The 18,847-nt window shown below is 39.7% G+C and overlaps 1 protein-coding gene across 1 annotated transcript; it reads left to right on the forward strand.

Moving 5' to 3' along the window:
• Positions 1-94: 94 nt before the first annotated feature.
• Positions 95-13,828, forward strand: etnk1 (ethanolamine kinase 1). Its single transcript, XM_034234395.1, has 8 exons — positions 95-405; positions 1,967-2,226; positions 2,651-2,791; positions 4,925-5,067; positions 9,273-9,356; positions 9,438-9,598; positions 10,838-10,911; positions 11,138-13,828. Exons 1-8 carry the CDS (start codon positions 259-261, stop codon positions 11,208-11,210), a joined length of 1,083 nt encoding a protein of 360 aa, XP_034090286.1. The 5' UTR covers positions 95-258; the 3' UTR covers positions 11,211-13,828.
• The last annotated feature ends 5,019 nt before the right edge of the window (positions 13,829-18,847 follow it).

An 18,847-nucleotide genomic window follows, 5' to 3' on the forward strand; every position in this document is an offset into this window, starting at 1 on the left:
TAAACTCCGCCGACGGTGCCCGCTGACGCGTTGATCACGCGCTTCCAGTGAGTCATTCGACTACCGGCATGCATTGCGAGAGCATTTTTTCTCTTGTGGGTGGTTTTTTTTGAGAGGCGTTGCCGCACACACCGATGACTACAGCAATATATAACCAGCCTTCGTCAGATATTTTCATACATTCACTCAGCATTTAGCCGCAGCATACCGTACGGTTATCGTCAGAGTTTAAGATATTTCAAGAAATAAAGATAAGCAATGGCAAGCTACATTCACGTACCCGACGAGGCTCCCGCTGTGCCCAAAATAGATGTGACAGTTGACGAAAGCGACTACAGATCCGGAGCTCTGAAGCTGATCAAGGAGCTGAGACCGAGTTGGAAGCCATCCGAGGTCAAACTCAAGGTGCCGATTATTTATTGTATTGTATCATTTTACTGCACCGTAAGTCTGGTTAGTATGACATTTCCTTCAGCTTGTAAATACGCGCTAAATTCGACATGAATTAGGTCATGGTAGTTTGGCCTGCTAACTATCCTGGGTATATTTACCAGAGGGAGATTGAACATTTAAACCAAGCTTTTAAAAAGAAGCATGAGCTTTTTACATATATAATATATTGTGTATATATATGTAATGTAATGTATCTAACCGTGCATATATGTATCTATGTACAGAGGATCAGAGTATAACTGAATTTCCCTACGAGGATTCCAATTTTTGTGGTATAAAAAAAGAAGCGATTTTAGCTAGCAACCTAGTCCCGGACCATATGACAACCTGAAGGTAGTTTATACTAATATATTCCTATGACACACGACACCAACTTTAATAATGATACCATATGCTAATGTTAATATCAAATAGCTGTTGACATCCACATTGTAAATCATGTCCATGGTATATTACTGCAGTCATAGTCACCCCCCCCCCCCCCCCTTTTTGCAAATAGCATTCCTAACACTTGAGGATATGACCAGACAGCGGGAGCATCACACCGCCTTTGACGCAGTTTGAAAACTATGCATACAGGTTGACCTGGGTGTTATACATGAACTAAAATATCGAATTAAACAAGTCCCAAAGGTCATTAACATGCAGGTATTTGTGTAGTTAGAGTAGAGGTGTGTCTGCCATCTTAATAGCCCACAGTTATCATCATTCTGTGAGGGATAGACACTTTCTGGAGTTTATGAGATTGGTTAGAGGGCTGACGAAGTATACATAGACTATTCCTGTAAACTTCTAGAAGAAACATGGATGACAAATAGAGCTTGACACCTGACTACTTAATGTAATCCTGCAAGTGTCCTATTCGGTCTTCCAAAGTCAAACATTTTTAAGTGAGGCAACAGAAAATGGAACATTACGACCTTAACATTAAAATGTTTTAGGCGAACCGTGAAACATTACAGCCTGGGCAAACACCCAGATATATTTCCCTTACACTAAGAGAGAGAGGGGGTGTGGCTCCACTTGGTAAACACGCTGGTCACATGCTTGCCTATATTCATCAATGGGGGGGAGAAGTGGAAACTCAGCAAATGCCTGCCATAGCTTCACAAGAAAAATAAAATTCCTCACCGTCCTGTTTTTCTCAGTCATTCCCTTATACAGCGAACAATTAGGGCTGGTATGTTAGCTCCACCGCTCCCCAAAAATGTTCCCAGAATCATGGCAGACAGTCCAGCTTAAATCAACTCAGACAAGCCTTCATTTTCTATTGCTACATTAATTCCTCTTTGCTTTAGTGTGGCTTGCCAGATACCGACTCCCCTCAGTAATTATGTAATACTCAAAACAATGTAGGTTTTTATGCACAGTACTTAAATAGTAAAATGCGGAGGATGGTCCTACTGTTGTTCAACTGTAGGCGTGTATCTAGTAGTTGAACCATAGGACAAATAATGATTTGTTTTACCCCTGATTCACCTGTTCTCTGCTTTTCCCCTTTCTTTCTCTGCAGTTTTTCACAGATGGGATCACCAACAAGCTGCTGGGCTGCTACATTGGTGCATTCATGCAGGATGTGGTTCTGGTCCGTATATATGGCAACAAAACAGAATTGTTGGTTGACCGGGAAAATGAAGTGAAAAGTTTCAGAGTACTACATGCAAACCGCTGTGCCCCACACCTATACTGCACCTTCAACAATGGCCTTTGTTATGAATTTTTGCAAGGAACTGCCCTGGAACCTGAGCACATACGCAGCCCGCCTGTGTTCAGGTAAAAACTAAATATTGCTTTGTCATGCAGCAAGGGTCAGGTTTTTTTTCTTCCAACAAAGCCACCCGATCGTCACCTAAATCGGTGGACAAGTCGTGTAGGCTTAACAGTTACACTCACACTAACAACCCCACCCTCACAAGATGTAAACAGCTGTCAGTCATTGCCTTAAAGTGTCTTTGAAAATGTAGGCCCAGCTAAAGAGAAATCTTTCAAGAACTGGTACAAATGACAACTGTTATATTCATAAATATAAAACAGTTTTAGACAACTGACATTCCACAACTAGCCAGGCGACATGTGGAGATGTGGTAGATATATAGTGAACTTCCTTAAAATGTGAATTTTTGGTGGAATTTAGTCAACTTTTTCTGCTGATGCTCTGCTTTAAATGCAAATGTTTCCTTTATTTTCTATCTTGCAGCCTCATTGCCAAGCAGCTTGCTAAGTACCATGTCATCCACGCCCACAACGGCTGGGTGCCCCAGTCCGACCTGTGGGTGAAGATGGGCAAGTACTTCGCTCTCATCCCCAAATACCTCAAGGACCCTGAGAAGAACGCCAGGTGAGGCCGCTTAAACATATTTTGCTTTGGTCTAAACATAAACACAGTATGAGGAAATACGATGTAAGAAAAGGAGCAAAAATAGAACTGTTTTAAAAAAAGAAAATGGTGTAAAGGTAAAAAACGTACAGAATACTCAGATGGAAGTACAGAGATTACACTATTAAAATGAACACGATTTGCTCACATCAAAGTAATGCATAGTGTTTATATAGGGTTCCAAGCATTAGTAGGGCCATCTGTGAGCATCTGTCACCTCAGTGTCCAAAAATCCAGATTTTAGAGGGATGACACAAACCCCTTAAACATATATTCTTCTTCTCCTCTGATTATTCCAATACAAAAATATTTTCACAACGTCATGGCCTTCTGAAATGAAGCGAGAGTGGTGGGAAAATGGTCAGCAATCACTGCTTTGTTGTAACGTATGCGTCACAACAACCATGTAAATCCACAGCCATTGTTTTTTGTTTTCCCCCATTTCAATTATTATGAATACCACAGTCAGCTGGTAAGTTATTTCCTCTCTGGTAGGCACAGAAAGTATGTGCGTGTTTTCCGTTGCGAAATGTATAGAACAATATGTACAGTTCATGAGTCACTGAACATGTTATCTGCAGGGTTTTTTTATTCGCTATAGATAGACAAATAACCTTTGAGTTGCAGCAATTAAACTATAGAGATATAAAAACAGGAAAGGAAGAACAACTCTTTCAAAAGTAGTGTAGTGATTCAAATATACATTTGGATTCAAAATAAATCAGATTGTTGAACAGATTATGACTAGTTGAAAGCTCATGGCTGGCCTGTTGAATATTTCTGTTATCTCCACGTGCATCTGTGATTTCTTTTATTAGCTCGGGCAGTGACGCAGCCCAAGCACGTCTGAGTACGTTTGTTGAATTCCTTCCATGCTCTCGGCAGGTGGGAATTCCCATTCAAGTTTTAGGATTCCTGGAAGGAGCGTTAACACAACAGAGCGAATGTCAATAAGCATGATGCGTCAAGAAGCAGCAGCCTGCTTTCGTCTGGCATCATGCAAATAAGCAAATCTTGTAATTATACCTTTATCCAAAACTGTGTATGACCTCTATTCCGGGTGTTAGTGTTGACACAAGACAATCCAGGCCAATTGAGTTTAGACTATTTGGGGCCCTTTGGCTCCATTGAGTCTTCCTTGTTTGACCTTTGTGTTTTCAATAACGACAACCTTTGTATATTTTGGCACTCAAAATAAATCCATAACAAGCGCTGACTTTGCAGGCAGTAGATTTCCGAGGAGGTTCCCAAATAATAAATAAGACACCCGCAACATCCGAAAAGTTAATGTATGTGAAACAAAAACAACGGAAACGTTTTGGACAACTTGGCATGTGGCTCTTAACCACGAGTATCGAAACCTACCCTTTTCTATTTTGTGTCACACACTGTTTATCATCTGTCTCTGTCTCATGATCATATCCTGGTACAACAAAATGTTAGCATCGCAAAGGCAATTCCTTATTTGCATAAAACAAATGGAATTTGACAAGGATATAGATGTGAGTAGTTAGCACTGTGCATGAGCAAAGTGTTAAACATTGTGAAACTAGAAATGCATTCTTCTTTAGGTAGTTGTAGTTGCTGATAAGCTGTAGTGAGGATTTAAGTCAAAATATTGTATTCTAGTAGTAACATTGGAAGGATTTCAATTCATCTTTTTATTTATTCTTTTCACAAAACTTATCATACTTTTGAGAAATGTTCCCTGTCTGCTAAAATTGGGTTTCTATCAGACAGCTGTTGTCACACTAAATTGATCAAATCTGACAAATATAAGCTTCTCTTGGCAGCAGAACTATTCGTCAGTAGTTTGTTCACTCTATAGTCTGTTGTACAATAGAAACCCATTCTGACTATAACTTAGTAAATATATTCATTTGTAGGCCGTGATGTATATTAACTATTATCTACCCATTCTTCTATTGTGGGGGAGTCGGAAAGCAGCCTGTGCGAAGTGAAGTTTATTTTTGAATTAGTCCCCTAAATGAAATGAAAGTGCTTTTTTAAAGTGCAGAATTGGAATCAACCTTCCTTCTATTAACACTCCCCTCTCTTCCTCTGTGCCCCCCCCCCCCCCCCCCCCCCCCCCAGGTTGAGTATGGAGGTGCCCAGCGCACGGTGCCTCCGAGAAGAGCTGGTGTGGCTCCAGCAGAGCTTGTCTGTGCTGGGCTCCCCTGTAGTTCTCTGCCACAACGACCTTCTCTGCAAAAACATAATCTATAATGCGGAGGAAGGTGAGTATTAACTGCACAAGTGTAGTCAAAGACGTTACTGTGTGACTGAATTGTGTTGTAGTGTGAACTGCATTGGTCTCTGCGCTCAGGTAGGATTGCATTAACTGCACTTCCTCAACCCTAGTCACATGCCTCACTCATTATCAGCGTTTGCATTGGGCTGCCGGCGTAGAATTAGAACGGTGAGAAGAGACAAACCTGTAATTTCACTCTAGAGAGATTTTAAAATGGGTGAAATCTAATATGTATGTTGATTGGAGGGTGTGTATCTGCTTCAAATACAAAAAGCACATTAAATCAAACAATCTGTTACTTATTTAACTTGACATTTAGGATTACAATCATCCATACCTTTTGATTAAATCCTGGGGGAGCCCCTGTAATAAAGCATTGTTCTGAATTAAAGGAGAATGAAAAGTTTTTAATTTGGAATCCATTTTAAAAAACTGTTGTCTATTCTGTCTTTCTATTTCTTTGCTGAACCTAGAACAACAGTAATCAGCCTGAACAAACAATGCCATTACATCATACCACATACCAAGTTGTATTGACAGCACAAGTTTTTGGTGCTTTAGAAAATGTTTTTTTTGGATGAAGATCAAGCACCCTCAGGGAAACGTGTACAAGTTTGCTTTAGCAGGCGGGGAAAAGACGAGAGTACCGGGGTTTTATATGCATGTGGGAGGCTGGGTGGGGTGTTTTGAGAGTTGTCAGCCCCCTCGTCGGCTCGCGGCGAGGGGCGGGGCCCTTCTCACAGCTCCTTGTGTCTAGCCTTTCTCCCATAGGAATGACAGCCGAGGCTGTGGCTGCCCTGCGCCGCCCTGCCCTGGGGAGGCAATGGAGAGAGACAAACCTCACGCTCAGGCGGCTTTGAGGGCCCTCGCATAGTCTGCCCTCTGCTCAGGCTAATCGGGATGAGTTCATGGCAGCAGTAGGAGCCACGTTACTACCTATTACCCTCCAATGCTACTCGAGTTTTCCCTCTGACAGTACAGAGGCTACGTACATTGCTGGTTATTACACTAATGTTTTTTTTAAGGTTTGCACTTTGAGTCACTCTGAGCACCAGCCAAATGCCTAAAGTGTCAAGCTACTTCTTGCTCCTTACTCCGCAATTTCCGCTCCATAGCATCAATATTGATCACTGGCAGACCGTATAAGTGGAAGAATGTGTCTGGCGATATTCTTTATATTTTTTATCAGCGACAAATCCCGTCAAAAAGACCGAAACCAACATTGAATTGATCAGATTAACATATTAATGTATTGCCTGTGTAGTCAAAACCCTATCTATAGCTTATTCCTCCGTGATAACAGCCCCATTGTTGTCGGCAACAGTGAGCCACAGTTCACTGGGTGACATGATTGATGCAGTTTATTTTGATCCAATACTGAAATAGTCAATAGATCCACTGTTTACTCATGCTTAAGCCTTTTTTGTGACCCCATTTTGAGAGATTTGTCTTGACGAGGGATGAATGGAGTTGTTATTGAGAGCCACAGACAGGTCGGGGCAGTTGGAAAGTAATAAAAGACGTACAAAAAGCCTTGTTGGTTTTGGTATTTTCATGGGTTTTGTTGTTATTATTTAGAATATCATCAGCTTTATCCCTTGAAGTGGAAACATGCTTCTGCAAAAATGCTTTGACCTCAGCACAGAGAAAAATATATTTTCTAGGACGCCTGCAGAATCTCATTTGAATTGTGGTTTTGCAAATGAAATAAGTGCTGACTTTAATACCGGTTTCATTCGATTTGCGCCAACACCCAGATCTCCCTAAATTATTGGAAATCCAATTGTAACTAACACAGGGAGCTGCGAATGTGTTGCACATGAATTGTATTCCTCGCACGACATGTTAAAGCCTGTGCCTTTGTATATACTTTGCAGACTTGCTGAATCATGTTTCAGGCTTCAATAAGGACAGCTGAAGTCATTGTTTTAGACATAATGAAGATTAAAAGCCATAATCAAAAGGAATGTTCCCTTATGACAGTAACTCTAGGTTAATCACATTATATATTAAGCCTACAAAAAGACTACTCCTACCAACGCCCTAATGAAGTCTATGACTTTAATTCCAGTTGCTGCGCTCTATACCATCTACACTGCAAACTCACATCCTCATTCTCAAAACAGAGTAGGCACGAAAAAAGACTGAATAGATACCAGGCTGTTTCCTGTCACTTCTCAGCTGTAGTTGAAACCACTTGTCTGCCAAGCATGACACCAAAAGTCCACCACTTCCTCTATTGATAAAAACATAAACAAGTAGGGGAATCTCCAAAATATGTCTCAGTTTTCCCAAAACACGGTCAAATGTTCCAATAGACTCTCAACAAGTGCTTTTTTCTTTCCTTCTCTCTTTTTGTCTCTCTACTGTGTCACGGGCTGCTTTAGTGGACCTGCTACTCTCACTTTACTCTGTTTGCATAGAAAAATAAACATGCGCTCATTTTACCAAGAGGCCGAAAGGAAGCCTCTAAAAAGATTCTGTCATTTGCAGAAGCTGCAGAGGTGTCACGCTGTTGGGTTCACAGTGGACCAATGGGAAGGGAGCATTGGAGGGGTGTGTTGTGAGAACTGGGAAGTGAGGTTTGCATGTATGAAGAGGGGAGGGTTGCAGCAGGGCCTGATATTTTTCGACACTGAGCGTGGGAGCAAGAATGGATAAAAAAAAAAAAAAAGACGAATATGTCCGTGTGAGAGTGAGCATGTGTGAGAGATGTGTTTGCCCCAACCTTTTCATCTGCTGCACAGGGGGGGCTATAGCCACTGCCTGGAGGTGTTCAGTTGTGTCCCGCTAGGACCTACACGCCACCTGGTAACCTACCTCAAAGTGTCTTTCTCTGTAGTCCAGCACCACCTCAAAACTTAATATTCCATATGTTAAGCCAAAGTAATTAGCCAAAAACCAAGAGTGGAGACATTGGAATAAATGTATTGTTGGTTAAAGTTATATTTTGTATTTGTTTATATCTCTGTAACAACCGGGCTTTTTAAAAGTAAGGGTTTGTATTTTGAGATCCACCACCACCATTTATTTAAAACCCCACTTCCCTCTTTGTTAACGTCAACACCTCATTAAGTTGCTAGCCTACAAATGCAATCAACACATTATTTGACCCCAAAATTTGATCTAAATGTTTGAAGCGACACTTCTTGAAAATATCCGAGGAGAATTTGAAGCATTCAAGTGGACCGTGGGTTGACATCAAGAAGTATGGGACCCTCGTACACTTTGTAAGACTGTAAAAAAAAAAACTTTTAAATGGGTGCGGCTCCAGAGTTTAGTGCATATGTAGGAGCTTTAATTGCAGTTGGCTCTCGTTATTGACGACTTCATCGTCTGTCGTGAGTCAACACAGATCAAAAGAAAGCGTGTATCAAACTGTGTTGCTTAACATTTGCTTTGGCAGCTCACAATACTTTTCTACCACTTTAGCCTCTCTGTATTCTACCGCCTATCTCCCTTTTCTTTCTTTGCACTCATGCCCCCATGTCTTACACACATAAGCATTGGCTCATCTCCCCTTCATTTTTTGCATGCATAAAAAGCAACAATAATGTTCTCCTTTTTTACTCTAGTTTGTTTGTATGCCTGCCATGTGTTGCATCAGTATTTGCACATTTCCATCTCTGCTAATGTATGCCTGCTGCTTATTTTGTAGAAAAAAAGGTGATAAGTGGGTTAGAAGTACATCTAATCGGTTTACTAAAATATAATTGGAGATTGAATGCTTAACCTCCATGAAGATACCTTGTTGGGTATGCTGTCCCACACTTAGATCTCCTATTCTGAATACATGGATTGACTCTGACTTGCTTTAATCTTAGCAGCATGATTGTTCTCATCCTTAACAGCATTATAGTGCACGTTACATATCATTATGTAATTTTGCATTATCCAATGATACTTACAATAAGCTTGGTTTTGAATCAGTTTGTCGGAAGTTATTTAGTCAAAATACTTCTTAAGTGTATATGTGTCTTTATTTCATTTCCTGTACAGTCTACCTTTCCTCAAAATGCAAGCTCTTACCCCTTGCCCGACGTTAGCCGACTAGCCAATCAGACAGGAAATAAGTTACAGTGTAAAATGAAAACCCTTGACATTCTGAGTTATAAAAGGGAAAACACGTCATAATCATTTGATGTCTTCTTCCCGTGTCTCTTGTCTAAACAACGCTGCTTCTCTCTCCAGGCCATGTAAAGTTCATTGACTACGAGTACGCTGGGTACAATTACCAAGCCTACGACATTGGGAACCATTTCAACGAGTTTGCTGGTGAGTTGTGGATAATGTAGGACAAAGTTGCAGGTGTACAATGTTTACGGAGTGTTTGACCTGCATGTTTATGGGTTGCAGGCCTAAATGAGGTGGATTATAGTCACTACCCTCAGCGGGCCTTCCAGCTGGAGTGGCTGCGCTCCTACCTGGAGGCCTTTAAGGAGAATAAAGGCCAGGGCAGCGTGGTTACCGACAGAGAGGTGGACACTCTTTACGTCCAAGTCAACAAATTTGCCCTGGTAAGCAATGTATTAAACATGCAATATTATTATATTAAGAACCATATAGGGTTACACTAGAGCACATCTGCACCTGACTAGCATTGAGGTCATGTCTCGATTTTCAAGTTGGGGAGGTATCAGAATCAGAAGTACTTTTTTTATCCCGTGTGAAATAAGACTGTGATAGTTGTTGCATTTTAGAATGAAATAAAATATTATAATTTTAAAAAAAGGAGAACAAATGAGCAATACAAATATTAAATAAAATAAGATACCTTATAAACATAATAATAAAAAAAAACAGATATTAATAAATGATTATCAAAGAATAATATCGGGCTGGGGAAAATGTTTGAAGAAATCCATTCATGTAAGAATTGCTATCTTTTAAGTTTCTGAATTTATTCACAACTTTAAAAAAAAAAATTTTTTAAAGTAATTTTCCTGCAAAATGAACCTAGAAATTGCTACTGGTGGACAATTTTCATACAAACCATGTCATTATTATGTGTTTCTTACAGTGTTATTTTGTGTATAGTTCAAGTCACTGAGAAAAATGAATAAATGTAGTGTTAAGTTTGTCTAAGGAATATTGCAATAAGTTGATACAATTTTTTCAAATTTGAAAACGACATATTTTAGACACCATACTCTGCTTCATGCTAGAATTAAAAATAAACTGAGGCTCAAAATCACATCATGAGATACTACGGAGGAAAACTACTGTAGGCTATTTTAAGTCATAAACTATTTAGTTATGTTGCCTCTTAGCTAAGCCTCTCTGGTTGGCAGTGCCTCTTTAAACAGTTAGCTAATAATTATGGTCAAAGAATTGAAACCAAACCCTTGTGGAGCACAGTAAGCGTCCTGAGGCCTGCTGCCAGGGGTGTTGGGTCAGCAAACAGGAATTACAGTGTGATGCGGGATCACCTGCACTACCTGCTGATGAGAGATGGTTGTTTGTGATGATTGGCCAGCATATGGGAGGCTCTCTTTAATGACTTGTTACCCTTCTAAGGCTCTGCGTTCTCCCCTGAGCCTCACTGTGCCTTGTTTACTGTCAAGAGGGAAAGAGGGCAGTGTGGAGGATGGGCAAGAGAAGCATTTGTGTTTCTGTGTCAGCTATTTGGTGTTGTTGCCATAGGGCTTCTGCTGGCTTTGTGCATGACGCAGTGTGCCATATTGGGTCATTAGAAACACGTTTTCATTCACAGTACATGCTTATCTTTTGTTTCTCTCTTTCTCCTCTGTGTCTAGGCATCTCATTTCTTCTGGGGTCTCTGGGCACTGATTCAGGCCAAGGTCTCCACCATTGACTTTGATTTCTTGGGGTGAGTTTACATCTTAAAATAAACCCTCATGCATTCCTTATCAGCAGCCAGTTTGTTTAGCCAAGCAGATCTAGTTATTTTAATCATATCATATGTGTGAGAACAAACTGAAGCATTCAGGTTGATATAATTGGTGTCATCTCAGTCTGATATTTGTGCACGAAGCTAACGTGTCGGGTACATTTCTTATCTTACCGCTGATGCCACTTCTCTCTGTTTGTCCCAGATATGCAGTCCTGCGCTTCAACCAGTACTTCAAGATGAAACTGGAGGTGGCTTCGCTAAACTTACCCGAATAAAATCCCCCACCCACTCATCTTCTTCTCCTCCTGCTCTTCCTCCCTTCCTACCTGCTCTGGGCTTCACATGTCGACTGCAGAACGCCCTGAGGGGGTCCTTGTAGGGAAGAACCAGACTGAGAGTCAGTCCTGCTCAGTGCCTACAGTCCCCTTCATGTGTCCTTGTCTCTAGAGATTGGATGGACCACAGGCTTTTCCATCCTCTGCTGTCACACCTTTGTTAACCGGCAGCCCACATCATTTGTGGGCACGTGTGAAGTACAGATTTAAGACTACTGCTACAATGTGAAGCCCACACGGCCAAATGTGTTAAATTATTCTAATTTAAATTGGGATATCAATTTGATATATATATATATATATATATATATATCATTTACTTGTAGGCAGCTATTCTTGTAGCTCAAATCACCAGACAGAGGTGGAATGTCACGTTATTCAAAACATTGGTAACCACTTCCATGACTGACAGGTGGCCCAAACACTAACCTTGCCAGGTTTGCCTGGAGACACCTTCCTCATATGTGCAACAATGGGAAAAACGCTTGAAGGCCAGCCCAGCTAACGACCAAATTTATTACAAAGTGAAAGCAACATAAAGCCTGCTTTGCTGAAGCACCGAGATGAAGGAAAAAATGAAATGCCAACTTGGAAAGGCCAGTGATGTCCCTTCATGCCATGTGATATGAGCCAAATCATTTGAAAAACAAAAAACGTGTGGCCTGTCTTGTGACTTTTGTTTTTACCCTTATTTTCCTCAGCAGACTATGGGCATGGGGTGGTAGGCCAGACTAGCCGTGTTGTCATTGTTTCTGTGAAGTTTGGTGAGGGTTTGTGTGTTTTGACTTTCTGGACTGAAGGTAGAAACATTGAGTTGTAGGAGAGCCTATAGTGTTTACGTCTAACCTCTTCCTTGAGTTGTACTCGAGCAGGGTTTTGACTTGAGGGAGTTTTCCACTGTTATGTACATTTTATGTTTTGACACTTGGCGAAATCTAATCGGGAAGAGCTTGCATCTCACTGTAATTTGAACATTCCATGTTCATAACTCTAGATAGGGATTTGGTTAAGTAGCAGTGTTGGGGACTGTATTCCCTCTGACTTCGACGTGCTGTACTAAACAAGACCAAACATTTATATTGTTTGCTCTGTGTCAGGGAATGTTAAGGAATCGTCTTTAAAATAAAATAAAAAACACTCCTGTCCAATTTCAAGGACATTTTATACACTTGTAGACCAGTCTTCATTCAAGTATGTATTAAGATTAGTGTGATATGGTCTTATGGCTAAGCCCAATGTTGAGGGTATGTTGAAAAGTCGAAATTGGGCGAAAAAGAAAGTAGAGTATGTTGGTTACACACATCTGTGTTGAGTTTAAAACAATGTAATGAAAGCCAGCTGTTAGTGCAACCTGAGGGAGAAGAGCATCATCTGTTGGACAAAGAAAGTAATGGCTGTTCTTGATATTTACTTTCACCTACATGTTTTTTTATTTTTTAATGAGCTTTAGTAGGTCTTTTTAAAAAAAAACTGAAAAACAAGTTCAACTCTTGGTTACTTTAACAAGCCTACACCAAAGTGCTGACATATGTTTTTTGCTTGCACATAATGCACAATGTATCATTTTTTCAATGTAGCACAAAGAGAATCAGAAACGGTTATATATAGACTTTTTATACTTGTTGTTAAGGCTGAGGTCTTTGAGTATGTGGATGTTTGCTGATGCAATGGCAGATGAATCTTTGACAAATATATATATTTAAAAAAGAATTACAAAATGTGAGAGTGACGCAATTCAAACCTGAACAATGTGGCGAAAAACGTTTTCTTGTTTACTCCCAGAAGTGTTTTGAATATTTCAAAAATAGCATGTTTGCCCAGTTGCTCTCTGCTGTTACATCTTTGCAAAGCACCGTAAAGAGACAATTACTGACAAGACTGGATTGTCCAAGTCTCATGTTCACACTAGTCTGCCGGTGTGCCTGTGAAAGCTCTTATTTTATACTTAAAAGTTTGAAGGCCTATCTCTTCTCTTCTGTCTTTAATTTGGTGTTGTGTTTTTCATGCAGGTGAATTTACATGAAGGGAGTTGTAAGAGTGTTTTGACAAGTTATTGGTTTAATATGTGTTGGAGGAAAATGTGGTCTGTGAAAAATAGTTTTCCATTGGTTAGAACACTGTCAGACCACATTTACCATTAACACGCTTAAATTAACGTGTGTCCAAGATGACTGTCACATAATTCAAACATTCTAAATTTCAAAAATCAAACATCTGAAATATTTCCTAAAGGCTTATTTTCCCCTCTTTCTGAAACATCCATCATGCATAGGTCATCTCAGTGTGCTAATAATATGAACCTCCACTACTATTTAACATTGTACAAAAAGCTGTCCTGAAAGCCCTCTGGCCACTTCAGCATATGTTTATATGTACAGTAAACCCATGTAATATTATCTTTGCTTGTTATCAAATGTGAATGAATGTACATAGACGGAGTTCTTTTTTTCTAAAAGTTGCATTAAGGTAAATAGTTGCCGCGGGTAAGAGGTGATATTAAAAACCTGACATTTTCAATACTGTAAACATGCTATGAAAATAAAGTTTATTTACCCTTATCCGGGTCTCCTCCTTTTCATGTTGTGTCTCTGTTGGGTCTGTCTTTGATGCTGCTTAACCAGTTTATAAAATAAAATATGTGGGATTTTTCTTTTTAGCATTATAAAAATCATCATATCCAGTGCCCAGGAGAGCTAATCTAAAGATCTCATCACACCTCCTCTTCATCCCATCTCCTCATCAAATCCAGATCTTCAGCTTCCTCTTCATCAAATCCAGATCTTCACCATCATCACCAGTGTCTAGACCCCATGGAGGGTTTCCTATATGCTCACGGTTGCATTTCCCCCTTTAGATATACGATTCCAGGATTGGGGTCTAATCGCCAAAGATTTAACATTTATCATATGGCGCATGTGTCAATAAATGTTCTTTAAACAAAATGAAGTCTCTCCTGATTGAAATGTAACTCAGCCTTAATTGAGTGAAACAGCGCCCCTTGGTGGTAATGGCATGTAAGTATACCACAGGAAGAAAAGTTGAAGGAAAGACAGAAAGGCCTCCAAACAGCAGTAGGCTACATAATGTTTCTTAACAAAAATGTTATCCCCATATTTTGACCTTTGGCTTCTCATAGGACGAAAATCAAAGGTGACATTAAAAACCACTTGTTACATTTAAGCAGGGGTAGAAGAAGATCTTGTACAAGTAGAAATACCAGAGTCTATAAATACTCTGTTACAATTAAAAGACCTGCATTGCAGATGTTACTCAAGAAAAAGTATTTGCATCAACATATTAAGTACCAGAAGTATTGGCATAATATTATGGCATAATATTATTGGCAGTATTGGCATTTTCTAATAATATACAATGTTTGGATTAACTAATTTGACTAATTGTTGATGTTTTCATGTGTTTATCACAAAACACATAAAGTCTTATTTAAATGTTGATTATATTTCACATCACTAATCAAATTCTGCAAAGTAACTAAAGGTATACAATTACTGAAGTGGAGTAAAAGTACACGATTAATGTCTGAATTGTAGTGGGCTAGAATTACAGTATTAAGTAGAACACAATGTAATAGTTAAGTAGTGTACTTAGCTACTTTACACCACTGCATTTACAGTAGGTGATTATAGTGAATGCTGGCGTACCCACGATTTACTGGGTCACGTGACTCTTGTAATTAACGAAATCAGTTTCACCTGTGTGCTGAATGTGTTGCTAGTTAGCTTGAAGCTAGCAGCGATGGAGAAAGTGGATGAGTCACAATACGTCAACAAACAAAATGAACTTTGGGATATAATTACTTGGATACTTCAAGAAAGAAATGAAGAAAGAAAGGAAGGAAGTAAGGAAGAAAGAAGAGTTAATGTCAACAAAACGTGAGTCTAATTTACCTGATTATTATCCGTCTCTTTTCTCGCTGGTTTTCTTTCCAAATGTGTAAACGTCTCTTTGGTTGGATTTAACTGCCTGCTGTGTATTTGTATTTGTTGTTGTTGTTGTTGTTGCTATGGATGAAAGTCACATCATGTGAATTGCTTCCGAACTAAAGTGTTTGGTGCTGTCCAAGCAGGGTGTTTAATAAGTCATGTATTTGGTACATGCATTGTTATGCTAAACCAGTTTGAACACTATTGGGGTTATATCTTCTTAGCAGAGAACCCCAGAGTCAGAACCAAACATGGTAAAGCAGCGTTCAGTTATTATGCTCCAAATATCTGGAACACAATCCCAGAAACCTGCAGGTCCGCTGCAACTCTGACTACTTTTAAATCCAGGCTGAAGACTTTTCTTTTTGCCGCTGCTTTTAATTGAAACTGAGCGGTTGTGTTTCGTTTTTGGTTAATGAACATTCAGGGCTAGTAACCCCAGGGAATCAGTGTCTGGGGACTCTGTCCTTGCTGGTTTTCTCTGTGTATGCTGCTCCGGACGTATGTGCCATACAAGCGTACACAGCTCATGTTCGGAGACACCTTAAAGAAAGGCATCAGTAAAATGGAACTTCTGTGTGAACTATTCATATCTTAAACTGCACTGTAACTTTTTATTCATGTATTTTTTCTTTTAATGTTTCTATTATATATTTTTTTAAATGCCTTTGTCTGAATGTCTTTCATTTTTGTAAAGCACCTTGAATTGCCTTGTGTTGAAAGGTGCTAAATAAAATTGCCTTAGCAGGCCTATTCAATGTATGTGTACGATTTGTAGAAAGTTCTGTTTGTTGAAAATACATTTAGATAATGATATGTACATTTTTGTTTATATTTCAAGCAAACATCTGTTGCCTAAAACATATTGACATCTTGAAGTATCCAAGTAATTATATCCCAAAGTTCATTTTGTTTGTTGACGTATTGTGACTCATCCACTTTCTCCATCGCTGCTAGCTTCAAGCTAACTAGCAACACATTCAGCACACAGGTGAAACTGATTTCATTAATTACAAGAGTCACGTGACCCAGTAAATCGTGGGTACGCTAGCATTCACTATAATCACCTACTGTAAATGCAGTGGTGTAAAGTAGCTAAGTACACTACTTAACTATTACATTGTGTTCTACTTAATACTGTAATTCTAGCCCACTACAATTCAGACATTAATCGTGTGCCACTTGGTTTGGTAAAATGACACATCTTACTTAAAAGGGACATTTATCTCAATTTCAGATTTGAACATGTATTTTGGCTTTCTGTGTTTAATGGCAGATTGCGTCTATAATGTTGTATTTCACCACCTTTCAGTTTGGAACAACTCATACAATATCTAGTTTTCATCTTTTTTTTCATCAGGAATGTTTTTTGGAAAATTACCAAATATATCTTGGTCAAGGTTTAATTATATAGCACATTTAAAACAAATGTTTGGTCGAGCCAAAGTGCTGTACATACAATAAAAATATTTTACAATAAAGACACTTTACAACAAATACAACAGCACAGTTTGTACAGAATATCAGTATGAGAAAACGACACCCTATCCTTAGACCCTCACATCGTACAAGGAAGAACTTCCAGAGAAAAACCCACAGTTTAAATGGGAGAAACCTCAGGGAGAGCAACAGAGGAGGGATCCCTCTCCCAGGACGGACAGACGTGCAATAGATGCCGTGTGTAAATCGAAGAGATAATACATTTCACAGCATAGGTAGACCAAATGTTTGGAAATGCATGTGTCTGTAATAAGAAGATGAATCCACGAAGATGTCAACAACAATCCTGTGGGAGCCATCAGGGAAGTAGTATGGTGAGAGTCAGGCAGGACCGCAGAGACAGGTTCAGCCACGCCTCGAAGTCCAGGACTCAATCCAGAACTCAGGATAGAGGATCCAGGACACAGGACCACAGCAACAGGATCAGCCTCGACTCAGGATCCCGGCGTAGATATAGACACAAAAAGAAAATTTGGGGGAGGCTGGGTTAATCGGAACGAGAGTACACAGGTACAGACAGACAGAAGGAGGAAGCAAGGCGTCCCCCGACAGTCCGAGCCTATAGCAGCTAAAACTAACGTGTCTACGTACATGCATTCCCTTAGGATAGGTTGAAGGATAAGGGGTAGCAAGTAAGAAGTAAGGAACAGGTGGAGAGGCACAACGTATCTACGTACATGCACTCCCTTAGGATAGGTTGAGGGAAAAGGGTAGCAAGTTTTGTGTGTTTAGTTCTGGTTTTCTTTTGAAATTCTGTTCTCCCGTTGTCTGGTCTTTCTTCCTGTGTTTGCCTTCCTGTGTCTGTCTCATTGTGTTCAGCTGTTGCCCTTGTGTTCAGCTGTGTCTTGTATGATTACCCTGCTGTGTATTTAGTCTTGTCTTCCCTTTTGCTCCCTGTTCGGTCGTCGTCTTTTGTCCATGTTCCAGCCTGCTTGTAAGTATGTTCCTCTCTGTTGTGCTCCCCGGTTTTGTTAATGTTTAGTTGTTTCTTGTTTTTCTTTATAATCAGCTTTTGTTAAATAAAGCTCGCTTTTTGTTATACTTTATACCAATTCTCCTCATTCTGCGTTTGGGTCCTATTCCATACAAAAACCTTGACACCTGGTCAACTTTCCCCGCAAGCCAGTATGCCCTTTGCTCCCCTTATGATCACACCTAGCCTCTTCATTCCCTCCATAATGTCTCTTCTCTCATGTTTGTATTTCCTGCAGTATAAGTATGTGTTCAACTATTTCATCTTCACACATTTTACAGAGACCAGATGTTGCCCTATAATTTTTAGTTTAGGTTAGTGAGTTCTGACTGATACCTGTGTTTGTCCTCTATAAACCCCCTCCAGTCTGCTCTGAATGACTGTGAGAATAATATGGTGGATCTATGGGGCGGTATGTTCTAATGAGCCTTAATGTGACAGAAGCGAATCAACATCTTTGAATTACAATACACGGTTTTAGTTGTGGGTGCATTTAAAACATTTTGCCACCTGAATGTTGCTAATGTTTATTTTGTGTAGGTTCTGACATCTACAACCTCCGTATTAGAATCCGCTGTTCTTGTACTGGGTAACACATGTGTGGAACATGCATGTATGGTGACAGTTTGACTTACTTATTTAGGTTCTTTATTTACTTTTTTGGGGTGCCAGTCAGGTCTCTTTCCTGACGTTTCAGATTTTGATAGTCAGTCTGTGCAGTACAGACTTACTAAAACTAAGGTGTATACATCTCACTGCAAACACCCACCATTGAATAACATTAGAAAAAATAAGAAAGGACACAACTCAAAATTATAATCACAAATAGCAAGTGTATTTTGAATACCCCACAAACAAACAATCCTTCTTCCCACAGTTCAATTTTAAATTCAAAACGTTCCACTTCGGGTTTTCTTCAAAATAAATAAAACAGTCAATTTACCACGGGAGAATGTCAGTCATTTTAGTTAATCCAGTCGGTTTTGAAAATCTAGTCCTGATTTTCAAGGTGGTTGGGAGATGACCGGCTCCTTTCAGTTTAGCAAACAATAATCCGGGAACGTGAAGCGACAGAAGGGTATGATGACGGTGGACGGCGGATCAGACAAACGGCAACACGGACTTTAAACAACCTAACTGCTGGTTTCTAAACGGTGTTG

This window comes from Gymnodraco acuticeps, unplaced genomic scaffold (genome assembly GCF_902827175.1).
Source record: "Gymnodraco acuticeps unplaced genomic scaffold, fGymAcu1.1, whole genome shotgun sequence".
In the NCBI taxonomy this organism is placed as follows: domain Eukaryota; kingdom Metazoa; phylum Chordata; class Actinopteri; order Perciformes; family Bathydraconidae; genus Gymnodraco; species Gymnodraco acuticeps.

What these genes read in the sequence shown, in the direction of transcription:
- etnk1 (XM_034234395.1), top strand. Translation starts at nt 259, where the DNA reads ATGGCAAGCTACATTCACGTACCCGACGAGGCTCCCGCTGTGCCCAAA. An exon ending in CCATTTCAACGAGTTTGCTG is followed by an intron (nt 9,357 to 9,437) that starts GTGAGTTGTGGA and finishes TATGGGTTGCAG; the next exon opens with GCCTAAATGAGGTGGATTAT. An exon ending in ATTGACTTTGATTTCTTGGG is followed by an intron (nt 10,912 to 11,137) that starts GTGAGTTTACAT and finishes TGTTTGTCCCAG; the next exon opens with ATATGCAGTCCTGCGCTTCA.